General features: G+C 57.7%; 1 protein-coding gene across 4 annotated transcripts in view; it reads right to left on the reverse strand.

Annotated features, from left to right (window-relative positions):
• Begain (brain enriched guanylate kinase associated) overlaps window positions 1-14,368 on the reverse strand; it is a 35,193-nt gene extending 20,825 nt beyond the window's left edge. The window contains exons 1-3 of one of the 4 annotated variants that reach the window (XM_052738968.1): window positions 1,380-1,737; window positions 960-1,178; window positions 537-565 (exon numbers count right to left, since the gene is read on the reverse strand). In XM_052738968.1, the coding sequence (XP_052594928.1) occupies window positions 537-565; window positions 960-1,178; window positions 1,380-1,403 (272 nt within the window). In that variant the 5' untranslated portion in view covers window positions 1,404-1,737. Of the gene's footprint in view, window positions 1-536; window positions 566-959; window positions 1,179-1,379; window positions 1,738-1,878; window positions 2,050-14,263 lie in introns of those variants that run through there. The other 3 variants (XM_052738964.1, XM_052738966.1, XM_052738965.1) reach the window with 3 other exon arrangements.
• Between the last annotated feature and the right edge of the window lie 2,226 nt (window positions 14,369-16,594).

A 16,594-nucleotide genomic window follows, 5' to 3' on the forward strand; every position in this document is an offset into this window, starting at 1 on the left:
TGGGCCCTGGCTCGGGAGAAAAATACTGTGGGGGCGGGGGGGGGGGGGTTGTCCGAAGATAAGGGTGACATCTCCAGAAGCCGCGAATATTCAAATGGGCTGGTCCCTGGCTTGCCGCGCGGGGCCCCTAGGAGCCCGGGCCCCCGCTCTAAGTTGGGGTGCGCGGGAAGGCCTTGGGGGTGCTCCGGGCCGCGGCCGCGGGGTTCCCCCAAAATGGCTCCAAGACGCGGGGCCTGGGAAGCCGCGCGGGCTCCATCCCTGCCCGTTGCCATCGGCGCAAACTTCGCCACCCCGGCCGAGACAACTGTCGGCTCAATGGCGGGGACGCGGCACCAGGGTCCTGGGGTCCCAGGGGGTAGCGCGCGAGGGCCTCGGGGACCGGCCCATGATGACGCCCCTGCCGCGGCCGCCCCGAGCCCCGTGCGCTGTCCCCCGCGTACCCCGACCCGTTACCCGTGCCCATCCTGCGCCCACCCGACCCCGCCGCACCCCCGGCCCGCCCTCCCCCTCACCCCTGGCCCGCCCGCGACACTCACCTGAGTTTCTCCATGTCTGCGGCAGAGGCCTGCGGAGAGCAAAGGAGAGGGTCAGCGCCCGGCCGGGCGCCCCGCCGGCCCGTTCCGTGGGTAGCCCCACGTGCGCCCCAGCCCGTACCCCCGTGCCTCAGTGGGCGCGCCAGGCCACGGCCGTGTAACAGGTGAGCCTGCCCGGGCCGCCGCCGAGTTACGCCCCCCGGACCGAACCGGGGACCGGTCGGGGACGCAAGGTGCGGCGGCCCGGGCGGCTAGCGGCCTCGCTGGCAGAGGGGCCCCTCCGTGCCCGTCGACTCTGGGACGGCCACAGCCCCCGCTGCTCCCCGGCCCGCCGTTAACCCCTGCTGCCCGATTCCCTCCCTCTGTCCCTCCTGAGCCCCGCAGCGCAAGAGCGCTGAGTCGCTAGAGAGTGTTGGAACCGCGTACCCGGCCGGCGCTCACGCAGCCCGAGGGGAACGGCATCGGAAGCAGGCACTCTGGTCCCGGCCCGGGACCCTGCTGTCTCTGATCCTGGGGTTCGGGGTCTGCCCCCCCTTCTTGGCCCGAGGGATTAACCCCGGCGCTCCCGGTTCTCCGGTGGGGTTCCGAGCTGCTGGCGCAGACCTGCCCGCGCTCGGCGTGAAGACCCTCTGAGCCGGACGGCACCTGCACACGTCCGGGACCCACAAGCCCCTGTTAACCCTGCGGATTCCGGCAAACCCCGGGGACGGCGAGCGGCCCGAGCGGGATCGCACTTCCTGCGCGCAACGAGCTCTCCTGTGCCCGGCCGATGCCGTCCCCGGGGTTGCCCCCGCCCTCCTTCTAACAGCTGCGCTGGAGACTGAACACCGGGACGACGCCACAGACCTGAGAAGACTGATGGCTGCCCATCCCGGACCCTCGCGCCAGGCGCCGCGCCGCGTCCGCCGGGAGCGCGCTCCGCTCACTCCGGGCCCCACGCCGCCTCCCCCACCGCCCCGCCGAGCGAGGGCGCAGCCCGGCCTCGGAGCCTCGGCAAGGCTCGGCCAGCAACTTCCCGGGCGCCCGAGCAGGCCTCCCCTGAGCTCCCCCAGCCTCAGTTTCCTCTCCTAAAATCTGGAGGAGGGAAGGCGGGGGAGCGGGGTGGGGGGGGAGCTCGGACAGGCGCTCTGCTGCCCTCCAGCTCTGACGGATGCAGAGGGGCTGGCTTAAGGAAAGGACCCCTGGGGCGCCCGGTGGGCTCCCCTCCCCAACACTTTAATAAAAGTTTACAAAAAGCACGAGCCCCGACCCTCTTCTACAAGTCCTCCTTCAGGATCAGAGTTCTCTAGTTAAGAGTTTGACGCATACCAGCACAACCCCCAACGCCCCTCTTCCCCAGGCCCACCTTTCCGAGTCCCCATCACAGCGCTCATCTCCTGCACTGGGTCCCAGCACATAGCAGACGCTCAATAAACATGGACAGTGCATGCCTGGGTCCTATGGCACCGAAATAAGGCTTCTCCAGCCTTCCCCTGGCTGACTGTGAGTTTCCACGCAGGAGCCCCGGATCTCCCCAGGACACCCAGCACCCAGCAGCCTTGGCCTCCTCGAGCCAGCGCAGGGTGGGAGGAGCCGTCCACTCGCAGGGTCAGAGCCAGCCAGGATGAAACCAACCCCCCCAATCCAAGTGTTCATCTACCCATCCATCCACCAATGGCTCCCCACTCATTCGGTAGCTGGCAGGGATTCTACCACCGGGGAGGAGCGCAAGGGAGGGCAGCAGGCTCTCCAGGGGCTAATCTGGAGGCACACCTCCACCCCAAGTCTGAGGTCCATCTTAAGGAAAGCCACCTGCCCCCGGCCCAGGGCAGTAGCTCCTACCAGCCATCAGGGCCCTAGATCTACAAGAAGCTGGGCCCTCAAGCTGACAGGGCTTGTTCGGGTCTGGACACCATTCATAAGAGACCTCTTCCACCCAAAGGCAGGGGCCATCCCTCATCTGTCTTCGGCCTCCTCAATCACTCACAGTGAATGACCTGCCGGGGCATTTGTCTGGAATTAATAAGAATGTATTAAAATTTAATTTTAAAAAGCTAGCATCAATTATTTACATTGACGATTTCAGCTCTTCTAGAAGGCCGGTCTGGGAACCCCCACCTCCCAAGGGACTGGGAGAGAGGCAAGGGAGGTGGTGGGTGGCTTTGTGGCTAGGGTGGGGGCTGGGCGGGGCAGGAGACAATGGGAACTCAGGCCTTGCCCTTTCCTTAGCTGTTTCTGATTCTGGCTGCTGGCTTTGATCCTCCTCTGACCCAGGACCACCGGTGGGTCACCATGGCCCTGGCCTTTAACAGTCCACATCCACAAGCAGCTCTGCATGTGGGGTAGCTACTGGGTTTAGTTCCAGTCAGATGGAGGCCCATGTCTTTGCCAATGCCATCCAGAGCGGCCTGATTTGGTGGAGGAGGGGCCGCCAGGCATGTAGTTTCAGGGAATTGGGGACCTGAGGCTGGCCCTCCTGGGACTTGGCATTGTGCAGTTCAAGTCTTGTGCTTGCCTTCAGTACCTCAGACCTGGGGAAGCATGGCCCAGGGGACCTTTGCTTTCCAACACCTTCACCTGAGCCTGCTTGAGGATGCACCTCTCTCTCAGGCACCTGCCACCTCCTGCAGGGCCCTCCCTATCACATGTCCTGAGCCCCAAGCCGGGCTCCTTCTGACAGGGAGGGGGCATCTTCTTCTTGCCACCTGTGTCTTTATTTCCTGCAAAATCCTCTTGAGTCAAATGCAAAACGACAGCGGCCCAGAGGCTTGCCTTGCCTTGGCACCCTCCCTCTGTCACCTAGGCATGATAGCTTGCATACTCCCTTGAGGAGGTGGATGGCGGTGCCTTGTTGAGGATTGGAACACTCAGTCCTGCCTAGCAGAGACCCTATCCTTCCCCACACAGGCCACCTAGCCAGCTAGTTTCCTGTCTCAGGTTCTTTGTACTTCTAGGATGCTATATGCCCAGACCTCTGCTCAGGCAGCTAATGCCTTCTCTGGCTACCCAGGCATCACAGAACCCTCCACACTGGTTACTAGGTCCCTGAGGCCAGAGCAAGATGGCATTCCAATGCACAGGTAAGGGACAGTCTGTGTGAATGAAGGTGCTTTTACTCTAGCCCTCCTGTCTGTCTCGTCCTCCACAAACCCTCCCTGACCCTCCCTGAAGCCTGTCTCTGCTGCTGCCAGCTGGAGGCCTGGGCCCCGGGGACCCAGTGAATAGCTCTGTCCATTGAAGACATTCCCTGCTCCACACACACCTGAGGTACATACTAAAAACACTTCAAAGGAGCAAGTCGGGTTGGGGGAGGGCCTGCATCAAGCCTGGGCTCTGGACTTACCCTGAGACCTGGGCTCATTCTCGCCTCTCCTTCCTTGGCCATTTCTCTTTCACTTAAATCCTAACAGTAGCTGAGGAAACAGCCTAAACACACGGGAGAGGGGCAGGGCCTACCCCTCACTGACTGCAATGGGGAAATCCCCTAATTAGTTGTGCAACCTCAGGCAAGGCTCTCTCCCTGTCTAACCTCCATGCTTCATCTAGGAAGAAAGGATGGTAAATCCTCTGGGGGATGCTTTGGGCAACTGGTGGCCCTGTGGAAGGGGCTATTGAGATGACTAGGCTGCAAAGGGTGCCTGCGCCAGAAAGTCGGCCTTTATATGGCTATTTGGGGAAGACTTTTCCCATGGGATCTTACTTTGCTCCTGGTATTCCTGCATTCATTCAACAGACATGGGGTGGGTGCTGAGACCAGCTAGTGGGGAAGGCTGTGTTTACCCCAGCTGGGAACACTCCTGGGAACACAGCAGAAGCTCCTGTGTCAGGCCAGGTGGGGACCAGGTAAAGGTGGAAAGGCTCTTGGACACAGACTGGCTAAAGAGTGAGTAAGAGAGAACGGGACTCCAGTCTAGAGGGTCTGAAGTTGCCTGCATGGTCAGTGGAGGCATGGACGGAGACACGGGAACCTGGAGTCAGGCAACAGGGTCAGGAAATGCACATCTGGGAGTGGCCAGACCAAAGGTGGCACTTAAGACCCCCACACTGGTCAATGCAGCCAACAGAGGTCACAGGAGCCAGGAGGGTACCTACAGGCTCCATGGGGAGTCTCTAGGAGGAGAGAGAGGTCATCTTTGTGTCATGGCTGGGTCATAGGAGAGTCTAGGATAGGATCTAGCATCCTTAGGCAACCCTCAGGGCTTTGTCTGTGCTGTGGGGTCCCCATGGCAACCTCAGCTGATGGGGGCAAGGAGAGTGGCCCATCCAAGGCTGCCTGGCAAGTTAGCCTGGCTTGGCGCTGTCCAAAGAAGGGGACAAGCCATCCTTCTTGGGTACGGTAGACCCTGCCTCCTTGGGCTTCTTTTAGGCTTTGTGGGGCTCACAGGGATCCCCCCCCCAACCCCACTGCATTCATCGCCCAGGACTGCGCCTGCAAACTGGCCTCCTAGGCTAAATCTGGCCTGCTAGCATGTTGTATTTGGCCTGTTTGAGGTTTCTTTCTTTCGTTCTCTCTCTCTCTCTCTCTCTCTCTCTCTCTCTCTCTCTCTCTCTCTCTCTCTCAGTGTTTCAGTCAACATTTAAAAATTGGAAGAGTTTACATTTTAAAATCCATATTTTTGGCTTCTACTGAAAAATTTGGAAGATCTAGCAACTCCGTCCCACATTCCCACATGGTAGGAGACAAGGAGCATGAAGCAGCTGCCCTTCGGAGGCACCCGGGGCCCCATGAGGAAGGCATTTTCCAAACCCGTGGGCAACGACTTGCTCAAGGTCACTCAACATCAAGCATATTGTCACAGCTCTACGCTACCATGTCATTGGCTCGGTGCCTCTTGATTTCTTTTTGGTACTTTGGTTCTCAAAAAGAAAAAAAAAAAAGGCTGACTTTTAAGTCCCTCACAGTGGGGTACGAGTGAGCCTCAGTCCCAAGTCTGTAGCAGCTTCAGTTTCCTGTGACCTTCCACACTGATTTCTTAGTCATCGACCTGGGGCCACTCACCCAGACAGGACAGAGGCAGTACTAAAATCCAGCACTGCAGGCTAGTCATCCACTCTTTCCCCAGAGGAGCTGCTGAAGGCCAGACACTGGCTCTCACGGATGGGTTTTCAGGCTGGTCCCACCACACCATGTACTCTTGGCCTAACAAGTCCCCAAGATTCTAGGCTGCAACCCCTCCAACGTTCTAACTGGAGCCTTGGGACAGAGCCTTCCAGAAGCCTGAGTGTCAGCAACTCCCCTGGGGCCATGGTCCTCAGAGAAAGAGAGAGAGAGTCAGACAGAGAGAGAGGGGGAGAAATGTAATGTACACAGAGCCCAGAACTGCAGACAGTGGGGGTCTCAGACAATTAGTAGTGTCTCATGGGGAAGATGGGGAGAAGAGCATGAGTCAGAAGAGCACTGCTGGGGAAACTGAGGCTCAGGGAGGCAGGAGACCCATCTAGTCATCACATAGCAGGCAGCTGGCCTTGGTGGACCCTGGGGGAGGTTTGGGGGACCTCTGAGAAGCAGAACTCCATGTCCCCCTCCTAGGACCGGCCCTGGAGGCGGGCCACCTGGAGGCCATGAGGACAGACTGGAGGCTCACTGTAGCTGTGCTCTGCAGGGTCCTTCTCTGCACATTGAGGAATAAATACAGAATGAGATAGTACGGTCAGGAGCTTAGAGCAGGATGAGCCGATAGACACAGACCTCTCCCTAGACCATTAACTATCCTGGTAGCTATAGTGCTTTGCTAATGGAGTCAGCTGAGATGGGATCAGAACTGGGGAATGAACACTGACCTCAGTACATAGGGTATCTTTAGGAGCCACCAACCTGTGGTGAACCAGGATGGCTGTTGACCCAGAAATGATGTTCACGTTGTTCCTAGCATTGTTTACTCCGAGCCCAGACCCCACCCAGTTTGCTGCTCTGAAGCCAGAACATTCACTTTCATCTCAGTGATTCATGCTTTGGCTGCTTACGGTCTCTGATACAATCATATAAAAGAGTATGATGAGGGGGTCAGACAGGACCTGTGGAGAGCAGACTCATGCTCATGCTGGGGGCTGGGGGTAGGATAGGAACTCACCCGGTACATGCTGGGGGAACCAGCTGGATCTCCCTGTTTGCTGCTGCCCATGCCAAGGTCCCTGGTGCCTATGGCCTCCAAGGAATGCCAGGGGCTCTGAGCCAGGTCCTTTTCCTCTGAGGCTGTGGCTCTGGCCTCAGGTTCCTGGACTGGGTGTGCGCTGTGCTCACCTGGAGAGGGCTCCTGGCTGTGGCCTTGAGGACCCCTGAAGCCCTCCAGGGTCACTGGATCCAGCACACGCACAGTAACCTCATCCAGGAACTTGGAGAAAGGCAGCCTGGCCTCCCGCCGGAGGCCCAAGCGAGCAAGGGATCCCCCAGCAACCTTGCAGCCTGAGCTAGGGGGTTCTGCCGGGGGAGGAGAGCTAGGAGATCTCAGTTCCGTGGCCTGGCAGTGGCCTGCTTTCCAGCTGGGGTGGGAAACAGTGCTCTCTAGGCCTGTGCCGAGGCTCTGCTTGTAGCTGTGTATCTCCCTCGTGTGGGCTTCTGCTCTCGAAGGCAGGAGGGAGCTGGAATCCACCCACCCAGGGCTAGCAGGGTCAGGGCTTCGGGCCTGGGAGCTGGCCCCTGGAAGCATCCTTCTCAGGCGGTCCAGTGTCATGCTTGCCTTCATCTGTCTCCACAGGGCTCAGGCCACAATGACCAGTCAATGCCCTCCTACCCATCGACCCAATGCCAGTATGTGGTGGTCCCACCCCCAAAATCGACTGTCATTAAATGCAAGCTTTGGGGCTCTGTGCCAGAGAGAGAAGGTCACGTCCTCAGCTCTGCCTGGTGGGCAGATAGGGCCTGCCATGGCTGGAGCTAGGTACAGGGGACGGAAGGACAGACCACTGTCATAGCCACCACTCAGGATAGGCGCAGGGAAAGCGTAACTGCAACAATGAGACCGGATTATAATCTGGTACCCACCGTACCTCTACTCTTCCTGACCAAGAGCCGGCATCCAGGGCCAGGGAGACGGCTCAGTGGGTGACGCGCAAACATCAGGACCTGTGTTCAGACCTTAAGCACTCACACAAAATTGGGGGGGGGTGGGGTGGTGACAGTGTGTATCTTGTTTATCCAGCACTGGATGGATGGAGGCAGGAGGATTCCCCAGGAGCTCTCTGGCCAGCCAGCCTAGCTGAATTAGTGAGCTCCAAGTCCAGTGAAGAAAGTCTGTCTCAGGAAATAAGGTGGAGAGCCGTAGAGGAAGACAACTAGTATCAGCCTTCACATTTGCTCACACACACACACACACACACACACACACACACACACACACGCCCCCCGCCCCCTCCCCCCCGCAGCGTTTTCATCTGAGATGCAAGATAGCCGACTGAAATCCCACACTTCCCAGGCTCCCTTGCAGCCAGGGAGGTATAAAAACGCCAGGTGCATCAGTTAGGGAGCTCTTTAACACAGACCAGGCGGCTCTCTCATGTCCTTCAGGCTCCCGCTCCTGTATCCTCTTGCGTCACACTCTGTAGTTGGAGCTATGGCAGCCACAATGCACCGTGAAGCATACTTGTGGCAACGACCATATGCAAAGACAAGAGGAGCGTACAGACAGAACAAAACTGGATCCTTGCTGACCACTGAACCCTCACAGCAGCCCCACCCCTCTTGCCTGTGCTGTCCCTTTGGCCCTAGAAAGATGGTCCATAGCTTACTTCCAGTCCTGGTTGCTAGCAGCTACATAAAATTGGGATACATGGGGATGAGGTGGGTGGTGGCGGCTGCCAAGTCTGGAGCCGGGACCTGTAGTCCTGGCCCAGGTGCAGCGACAGGGGGTAGTGCCATGAGGGAGGAAAGCTGTGTAACCGTGCCACCCCTGAGCTTCAAAGGAAACTAAAGCTTGTGGCAGGTCCAGGCCCTCAGCCAGCTGGCAGCCTCCACTACTACCTTGGCACTGCCGGTCCACACTGTGCACCTGGAAGCCTGCTGAGATGCTGTAGGGCAAGCCCCCAGGGTCCCAGCTTTCGGGGTGCTGCTGGGTACCTCTGTGAAGCCCATAACAGCCAGCCGAGTGAATGCAGGACTCGGTATGCAGCAGCACCACAGAGGGCTCAGCCGCCCAATGTGGGCAAACTACACCCAGCTCTGTTCTTCCCTGATCACCTCCCTACCATCTCCATCGTCACTTTTCAGGTCCCAGGTGCCACCAAGTCTCACTTGCACCCCTGTGATCACCTGTGTCCTATATGTGGCAGCACCAGCTTTGTAAATCCCCAGCCTAGGTGACTTGGCAATGTCACATGCCCACACAGCTTGCAGAATTCTGAAGTCCCAGAGCCTTTCCCCACATTGCCCCCAGAGGAATGTGTCCAGTTTTTGAATGTATCAAACTCTGTGTGGCCCAGGGGCCTTTGCAACTACTGTCTTTACCCCTCAATCTCCTCACCATCTAACTCCTGACTAACCTTTAGAGGCCCAATTCAATAGTTTGTCCCCTGCTGTCCCCACAATTAGATCATATATGCCGGCCTACCCACTGCCTTTCTCATGACATGGCCCTCAGCACTCATCTGCTTAGTTCCCGTGGCTCTCACTTGAATGCCAGCTTTCTGCACTACATCGGCACATTGCACAGGCTTAACAAGGAGGCTGTGGATGGATGGATGGATGGATGGATGGATGGATGGATGGATGGATGGATGACTGCATAGATGGGTGAATGGATGGATAGATAAATGGGTAGGCAGATGAATGGATGGGTGGGTAGTAGGTGGATGGATTAACAGATTAATGAATGAAAAGGTGAATGAATGAATGGATGGGTGTGTAAGGGAGTGAGTTGATGGATGGATCAATGGGTAGGTGGATAGATGGCTGGAGTAATGGATGAATAGGTGAATGAATGAATGAATGAATGGGTGGATGGATGGTTAGATGGATGAGTGGGTGGATGAATGGGTAGGTGGATGGGTATGTAAGGGAGTGAGTGGATGGATGGATGAATTTTAGGTGGATGATGGATCAGTAGGTGGAAAGATGGATGGGTATGTAGGGGAGTGGGTGGATTGATGAATGGGTGAATACATGAATGGGTGAATGGGTAGATGAATAAATGGAGGAGTGTGTAGGGGAATGGATGAATGGATATGTCAATGGATGGGTGGGTAGAGTGAAAGACCTACAGGTTCAGATGCTGAGTCACAAGTATCATCCCAACCTGATGGGAACCTACTGTGGGCTGGAATTTGGAAGAAAACAGCAGGAGGAATCTCTAGTACCTGGAAGACCCAGTTTTCCCTGTCACAACCCCCAACAGCTTCCCCTGTATTCCCAACATCTCTTCATCCCCTACCTCATTACCTGCTAGAACAATGGCCCATCAGACCTTAGGGCCATTTAACTGTACCCAGGCTGGCAGGGTGGACAGGGCAGTAGGGAGTGTGGTGGGAAAGGGTCCCAACAGGACTTGGGGCACACTGGCAGGGGCTCTCATTTGTCTGTGGCACTAATATACACGGTCCCTGGAGGGTTCTAGGGCCCTTGCCAGTAGGTCCTTTAAGCCTATTTTTGAGTTCCAGCCACATCAGACAAGTTTCCATTGTCATAACAACTCGCTGGCTCTCAGCCCTGAGGATGATGATGGCCACCACAACCAGCAGTCTGGGCCTGATGGCCTCTTGGTAGTCTGGGTTACCATCTCAGGAGGGGATCCCTGCTCCTGAACTGCATGCACACTGCCTGAGCTCTTCACAGCACCACTATCCCACTGGTGTTTGAATGGTAGGTCTATTCTCCCCTGTGGTGGCATAGGGTGCCAGGTCTTTTAGGTGAATTAGCTTGTCAAAGACCTTGGGGACAGGAAGAAGAGGCAGGCGCTGCCTGCTGCTCCTGGGTCCCCACCTACAGGGAGTTGGTAAGCCCTGGAAACTCAAGTCATCTTGTTCTCACGATTCTCCAAACTAGGGACAGCCACTCTGTATCTAGAGGAAGAACTGGGATGAGCAGGGTTACTGGGAAATACACATGGCCCACCACAGACCACGTATGGAGCAAATGCTACAGAGATCACAGCCTCAAGTTGCCCACCATAGACCAGGTACGGAGCAAGCACCACAGAGACCCTGGCCTCATCCCCACATTCTCCTCCAAGCACCAAATTTGTACCATGCTCCTCTTTACAGAGGGAACTCTGAAAAGTCCCCTGGGACACTCAGCTTCCTACTGATAACCCGGGAATCCTCCAGGACAGTCACAGCTCTTGGCTATCTGAGTACCTGGCACTTCATATCTGCTGTGTGGCTTGTGTCCACCCAGAATTCTGCCATCTCTCATTCACCAGAAAAGAGGTGAGCTCAGGCCACCCAGATCTTCCACAGGGTCCCCCTGTCCCACCAGGAGAGATGCCCCCATGGGACTGTCAGGCTGGCTGCTCATCTTTGGATAGGGCATCATGGCTGCTATGTGGTTTCCTAAATTCATTCTCAGATGGGCACATTCCTTGGTGGGGTGAGCACTGTGGCTGTCGATCTGGGCTTCTCCCCACCCTGAAACCCATGAGGAGGAGTCAGCATGAGGATGCGATCCTCCTTCAGGCCTGCTCAGTTGTCTTTCTCTGGAGCAGAGGGGCACGCGAACAGACAGCAGCAGCCAGAGGTCACGGCCCGATGCTCCACCTACTCACTGTACAAACTGCCTTCCACCCACAAGTCCCTAACTATCCACCCAGCCTTTCCTGACAGGCACTTATCCATCCATTCCTCGTAGTCCCACTCCTGAATCTACTGGCTACCTGCTTAACCGTGCACCAGTCTCCTGACTTGTCTCCATGGGTTGATAGGTGCACATGTGTGCACAGACCTGCCCTTCCATGCCTAGGTCCACATGCTATCCACCGTCACTGCTCATCTTGAATCCCTCTGCCCATCCGAACCTACCACCATCATCATCTGACAGGCATTCAAGGTCCTACATATCTCAGCACTCTCCCGTTAATCCAGCTATTTACACACCCATTCTCCCATGTCTACAACCACACATTCTGATGCTACCTCTGTACTCCCCAGCTCTTCACCCATATATCCTCTGACATCTATACAGCCACTCATCCATCGGCCTTGCATTAGGGTCTTCAGTCGTCAACATTTCCTTCTGTGCATTGGGTCCTCTCTCTAGACCAGCTCTTCCAGCTGCTACCACCCATCCCCCTTTTCTCTTATCACCATTAAGCTTTCCTCCCATCACCCACCTCTCTAGCTTCCTACTCACCTATGCACTGTCAAATCTCTACAACTCTACAAACTCCCATCAATACATCATCACCACCCATCTCTATCTCCAGGCCTGATGTCTCCCCTCCATTCCATCCCAGGATGCACCACCCGTGGCGTGACTTAGGATCTCTTCACTTGTCTTCTTACCCCATCTCCCAACTTGGTTCAGAGCCCGTTGACCCTACACAATCATAGCTCCCTAGCTCAGCCTAGGGCTGGGTCGCTGCTGCTTTCCCACAGGGGATGCTCTTAGAGACACCATCCTGACCTCCAGGCTCAACTAGTGAGGCATAGAAATACATCCTCATCCTCTGCTAACACTGGCTAGGGACCACATCTCTCACTGGGATATGAACTCCCGAAGGCCGGTTTATCTAAGTGGCAGTGTGTGTCCAAGGAAACAATGCAAGGTGAGCAGAGAATGTCCCACTTCATTCACTCATCTGTCCACGTTCCTATAACTGACCCCAGGGACAGCGCTGTCCAGATGGAGTCACCAGCCACCTGGTGGGGCCTGCTCTGGGCCACTCTTCAGGCTGTGTCAGGTGCTTGGTCTCCATAGAGGTCTAGGACCTTGCCTGAGGTCACACAGCAAACCACTGGTAGAACAGAGACTGGAACTCAGGGCTTCAGACTCTGTCTAGAGTTTTCCATCAGCACCATGACCAGCTCTGAGGCTGGGAGCAGAGAAGGGAGCCTGGGGCAACCGTGGACCAACACAGTGAGCTTAGGTGCTCTGAACATCAGACCTGTGCCGGCAGGACTACCCTGGCCGCTGACTGCCACGGTCTGGTCCTTAGATTCATGCCTTCCCACTCCTCCCTGCAAGCACTGTTCCTCTGCCCCAAAACTAACTTCACCTCCTCCAACTCAGCCGGTGGGGCTTCTCCTGTGAGTTGTGGGGAATTCTTGTGGACTGTCTCCAAGTCATGGATTGACAGCACGGACTGATGGACCGCTGTTACTCCTTCCCATCCACTCATTCATTCCCTTATTCATCCATTCACTCTTCGAGGTGCTGCTGTAGGGAGGGTGCTGATGATACTACCCAATACACTGTCAGTATTCTACAGACCACAGCCACTGCAGGTCAACCGGGGGCTCAAGGCCTTTGAGAGCAAGTAACGAGAAAGTTCCCGTCCAGACTGCTTCAGACGGAGTTCTGCTCTCGGGGCCCCTGGGGGTCCCGCACCCAACCTCTAGCCTGTGGGAAGCTCCTACAGACCACGGCCCCCTGCAGCCCTGCTTCCCTACTTCACTTCCTAGGTTTCAGCAGTTCCAGGTTTTGTCATACAGAACAGGCCGCAGGAAGGTACACATGTGAGACAGTAACTCGGGAGGGTCCTTGGTGCCTAGAAGCGGCCCCTCGCCCCGCGCCTGCATCTGCCACTGCTCACTTTTCAGAGCCGCCCTGATGATAGTGAGATGTGAGAAAATTAAGGGTTTGCAGGAGGCTGCCAGGCCCTGCTGCTGCCTCCCCGCCCTGCTTGTCACTGATGCCAGGCAGGGCCGCCCCCAACGGCCACTTGCCCTTGTGGGCTGCCCAGACACAACACAGTGGATAAGGGGCTTCCTCCTAGAGACCTTCTCATAGCCTGGACTTGTGAGTAGCAAAGACTACTTGCTCCTGGCCAGTGGAGGAACTGGAGCCCAAAGAACCGAAGAGACCATCCCATGGCCTCCAGGGGCCCGGGGTATTGGGACCCCCGGATAAGACATGAAGACGATGCCCCATCTGTGCCCAAGGCACTAGACCCGGGACTGCACTGGTGGGCCACCCCTGGCTATCAGGGCTGCACACCTGCATGGCTCACTTCTGCAGTCAGCCCTTGCTCCAGGGGACTTTCCTGGCTCCCATCCTGCTCACTCAGGAGATTTTGGGATGTCGCCCACGCAGCTCCTGCCCCAAAGGAACCTCGCTCTGATGGGGTGGGCACACATGAGGAATGAGACACCTCTAAACCAGGCAGGAAGCGGAAATGCTAGGGGCAGAAATTCCCAGCCAACGTGCTGGGGCTCTGTGAGCAGGTCAGAGCCTGCAGAGCGGCCCTGCCTGAGCCCCTGCTTCCCTAGCCTCAGTTTCCTCGCCTGTCAGTGGAAGGGCTGCTTGCGGCCTGCTAAGGCCGCTTGAGATGAAGGTGCCCGAGGCTTGCGCGGGCCCACGCACGGCCCACGCTCGGGAACCAGCCCCCCCTGTCCAGTCTCCTTCCGGCTCTGCGGCCTCTCTGCGGCAGCCCCCCCTTGCGGGGTGGGCTCAGCCAGCCCCCCCCCCCCCCCGCACCCGCCTTCCGCACGTCCTCAGGCCGCACGCGCACAACAGCCACGGAGGCCCAGCCGCCCCGCCCCGCGCGAGGGCCCCGGGCCCCAGCGCCTCCTAGGGCCGCCGCGGGCGCGCGCAGGGACCGCCCCGGCGTGGTGCCCGCCGCCCCGCCCCGCCCCGCGCCCTGCCCGCCTGCCTCCCGGGTACTCACCGCCCGGCGAAGCCGGCCCGGCCGCCGGCTGCCCGTCCACATGGCCCCGGCTCTGCGCGCCCGAGCCCGCGGCCGGGGCTCCCCAGCGCCCCGCTTCCCGCAGGGAGCGCCCGCCCCCCGCCCCCGGCCCGGCTCCCCGCCAGCCCCGGCCCCGCGCAGCCGCGGCTGCTCAGGCGCTTCCCCGCGCCGCGCCGGGCTGGGCGCACGTGGTGGGCGCGGGGCGCACAGGGCGCGGAATGGCGGCGCGCGGGGTGAATGAGTCCCGCGCATGAATGGCGGCGGCCATGAATGGAGCAGTGTGGGCCACACTGCCTGGGTCAACCTGCTGGGGCGGGGGGGGGGGGGGGGCTCCAGCATTTAGTAGGCACCTGCTGTATACCACCTAGCCCCGCACAGGTCCCTAGGGACTAACTTTGCAGCAAGAGACAGGTCACTGCCCTCAGGGGGGCTTACAGTTTACAGTTGAGGAAAGTTGGCTTCCAAGAGTGTGGCCTGTTCTCCAGGCTTCTGCCAGTGCCAGGCCCCCATCCCAGTCAATGACTCCTTAAACTGTTACAGCCTTCCCGCCCCTTTCCCAACCTGACCTGTAAATCTGGTGTGTGTGTCTTTTTTTTTTTGGGGGGGGGCTCTTCATTCTTTCAAAGAAGCAATCAGAAAGGGAAAGTGACTTCGAGAGGGCCACTGTGGCTGGGGTGGCGCATCCCTCTCCTTTTTCCCAGTAGCGTTCAGGATTTGCCCGATCCTGGCCCTGGGTGAGACACTTTGGCATAGTGGGTCTGGTGGCCCCAAGCCGACTGGAGCATGGGTGGAGGCCAACATAAGTCCTGAGAACTCCAAGGTCTCCCTGGGGCATGTCTCCAGTCCAGCAGCAGCCAGCATATGAAGGGAAGACACGTGGGACCGGGAAGGATCTGGGTTGAGAGAGGAAGACAGCAGAGCCTGCCTTTGGCCTTCCTCAGGGCCTGTGGGCTCAGTGGTTCATGCGCGTTAATGGTTTCCAAACAGATAAGAGGGTACTGCTGGTGAATACAGCATGTATGTTGATTTTGTACTGTGGTAAAATATGCATGTCAAGAGTTACCATTTTAATCACCTTTAAATGTACAGTGCAGGGGCAGCTAGTATATCCATGCTGTCATGGGGCTGTCACCACCATCCACCTCTCGGCCCTGTGTGCTGTGCACATTGCAGCTTCTTCTTTCTCCTTTAATTAGGGGAGTAGCTGGTGCGTTTAGGCACTGTGACAGTGCAGAGAAAAGGTGCTGATGGCAAAGAAAGAGAGAAGCAGTAAAACGGAGTCTCTAGAAGGAAGAGGCAGACAAGGAGGTAGAAGTTACACACTGTCTTCCCTTTCCCCCCACGGGTGCCAGGGACATTTTTGGGTAACAGGTGCAGAAGGGGAGGTGCAAGCAAGCCTCAGGATGCCCTTCCTGTCTCTAAGGGCATGGACCACAGTTGGGACAGGTACGAGAAGGCAGCGACAGCCCGTAGCTAACCCCTGACTCGCTATAGACATGTCCTTTGCTCTGGGGACCTGGGTTGCCCCATCCTGAGTAGAGAGGTATCATGGCCTACCACTCCTGATCTCTGAGGTCCTGACAGAGGTGGAAGGGCCCAGCCTGCTCTTAGGGTCCTACTTCCCCATACATACCCACCCCACCCCCCCAAGGTCTGAAGGGAAAATAAAAAACACAGAACACAGATGCAGTCTATGGAACAGGGCTCTGTCTGCATTTCCTGCCTGCCCTGGGCTGTAGCCCTTTCCCTAGAGATGAGTCCTGCTCAGATGAAGCCAGAAAGTTCTCCTCTGCCTTGCCTCCTCTGCTGCCAAGGCACAGATGGCTGGGGAGGAGAGGGAGGGGCTGGTGGCTCCTGCCTGCCATGCACGGGAAGCCTGCAGACTCAGGCCAGGCTTGCCTGGGAAGGCTTCAACCAGCCCTGCTCTCCAGTGGTTCCCAAGGTCTTATCCCACCCCTCCCCGACTAGGCCCCCTCCCTCTTGCACCTGTGGTGGGGAGGCAAGAAGAAAGCTGGCCCTGTCTGTGGGCCTCTCTGTCCCTGCCATGCTCCAGGTGGGAAGGTAGTACTAGTCCCCTTTACAGATGGTGTCGCTGAAGCTTAGTGGCCATGTCCCTCCCCAAAGGCTACTACCAAGGAGGAAGCTGATCAAGGATTTGAGCACATGGTTCAGTCTGGCCCAATGCTTCTCATCCATGTCTGATCTTCCACAGGACCCTCCCCCAGGTGGAGGAAAGCCGCAGGGTGCCACCTGAAGTACCCCAACGGTGACAGAGCCCAGGGCCTTTGTGTTTGGGGCAGCAGAGCACAGCAA

The sequence above is a fragment of the Peromyscus californicus genome, unplaced genomic scaffold (genome assembly GCF_007827085.1).
Source record: "Peromyscus californicus insignis strain IS unplaced genomic scaffold, ASM782708v3 Scaffold_15__1_contigs__length_86483966, whole genome shotgun sequence".
Taxonomy (NCBI): Eukaryota; Metazoa; Chordata; class Mammalia; order Rodentia; family Cricetidae; genus Peromyscus; species Peromyscus californicus.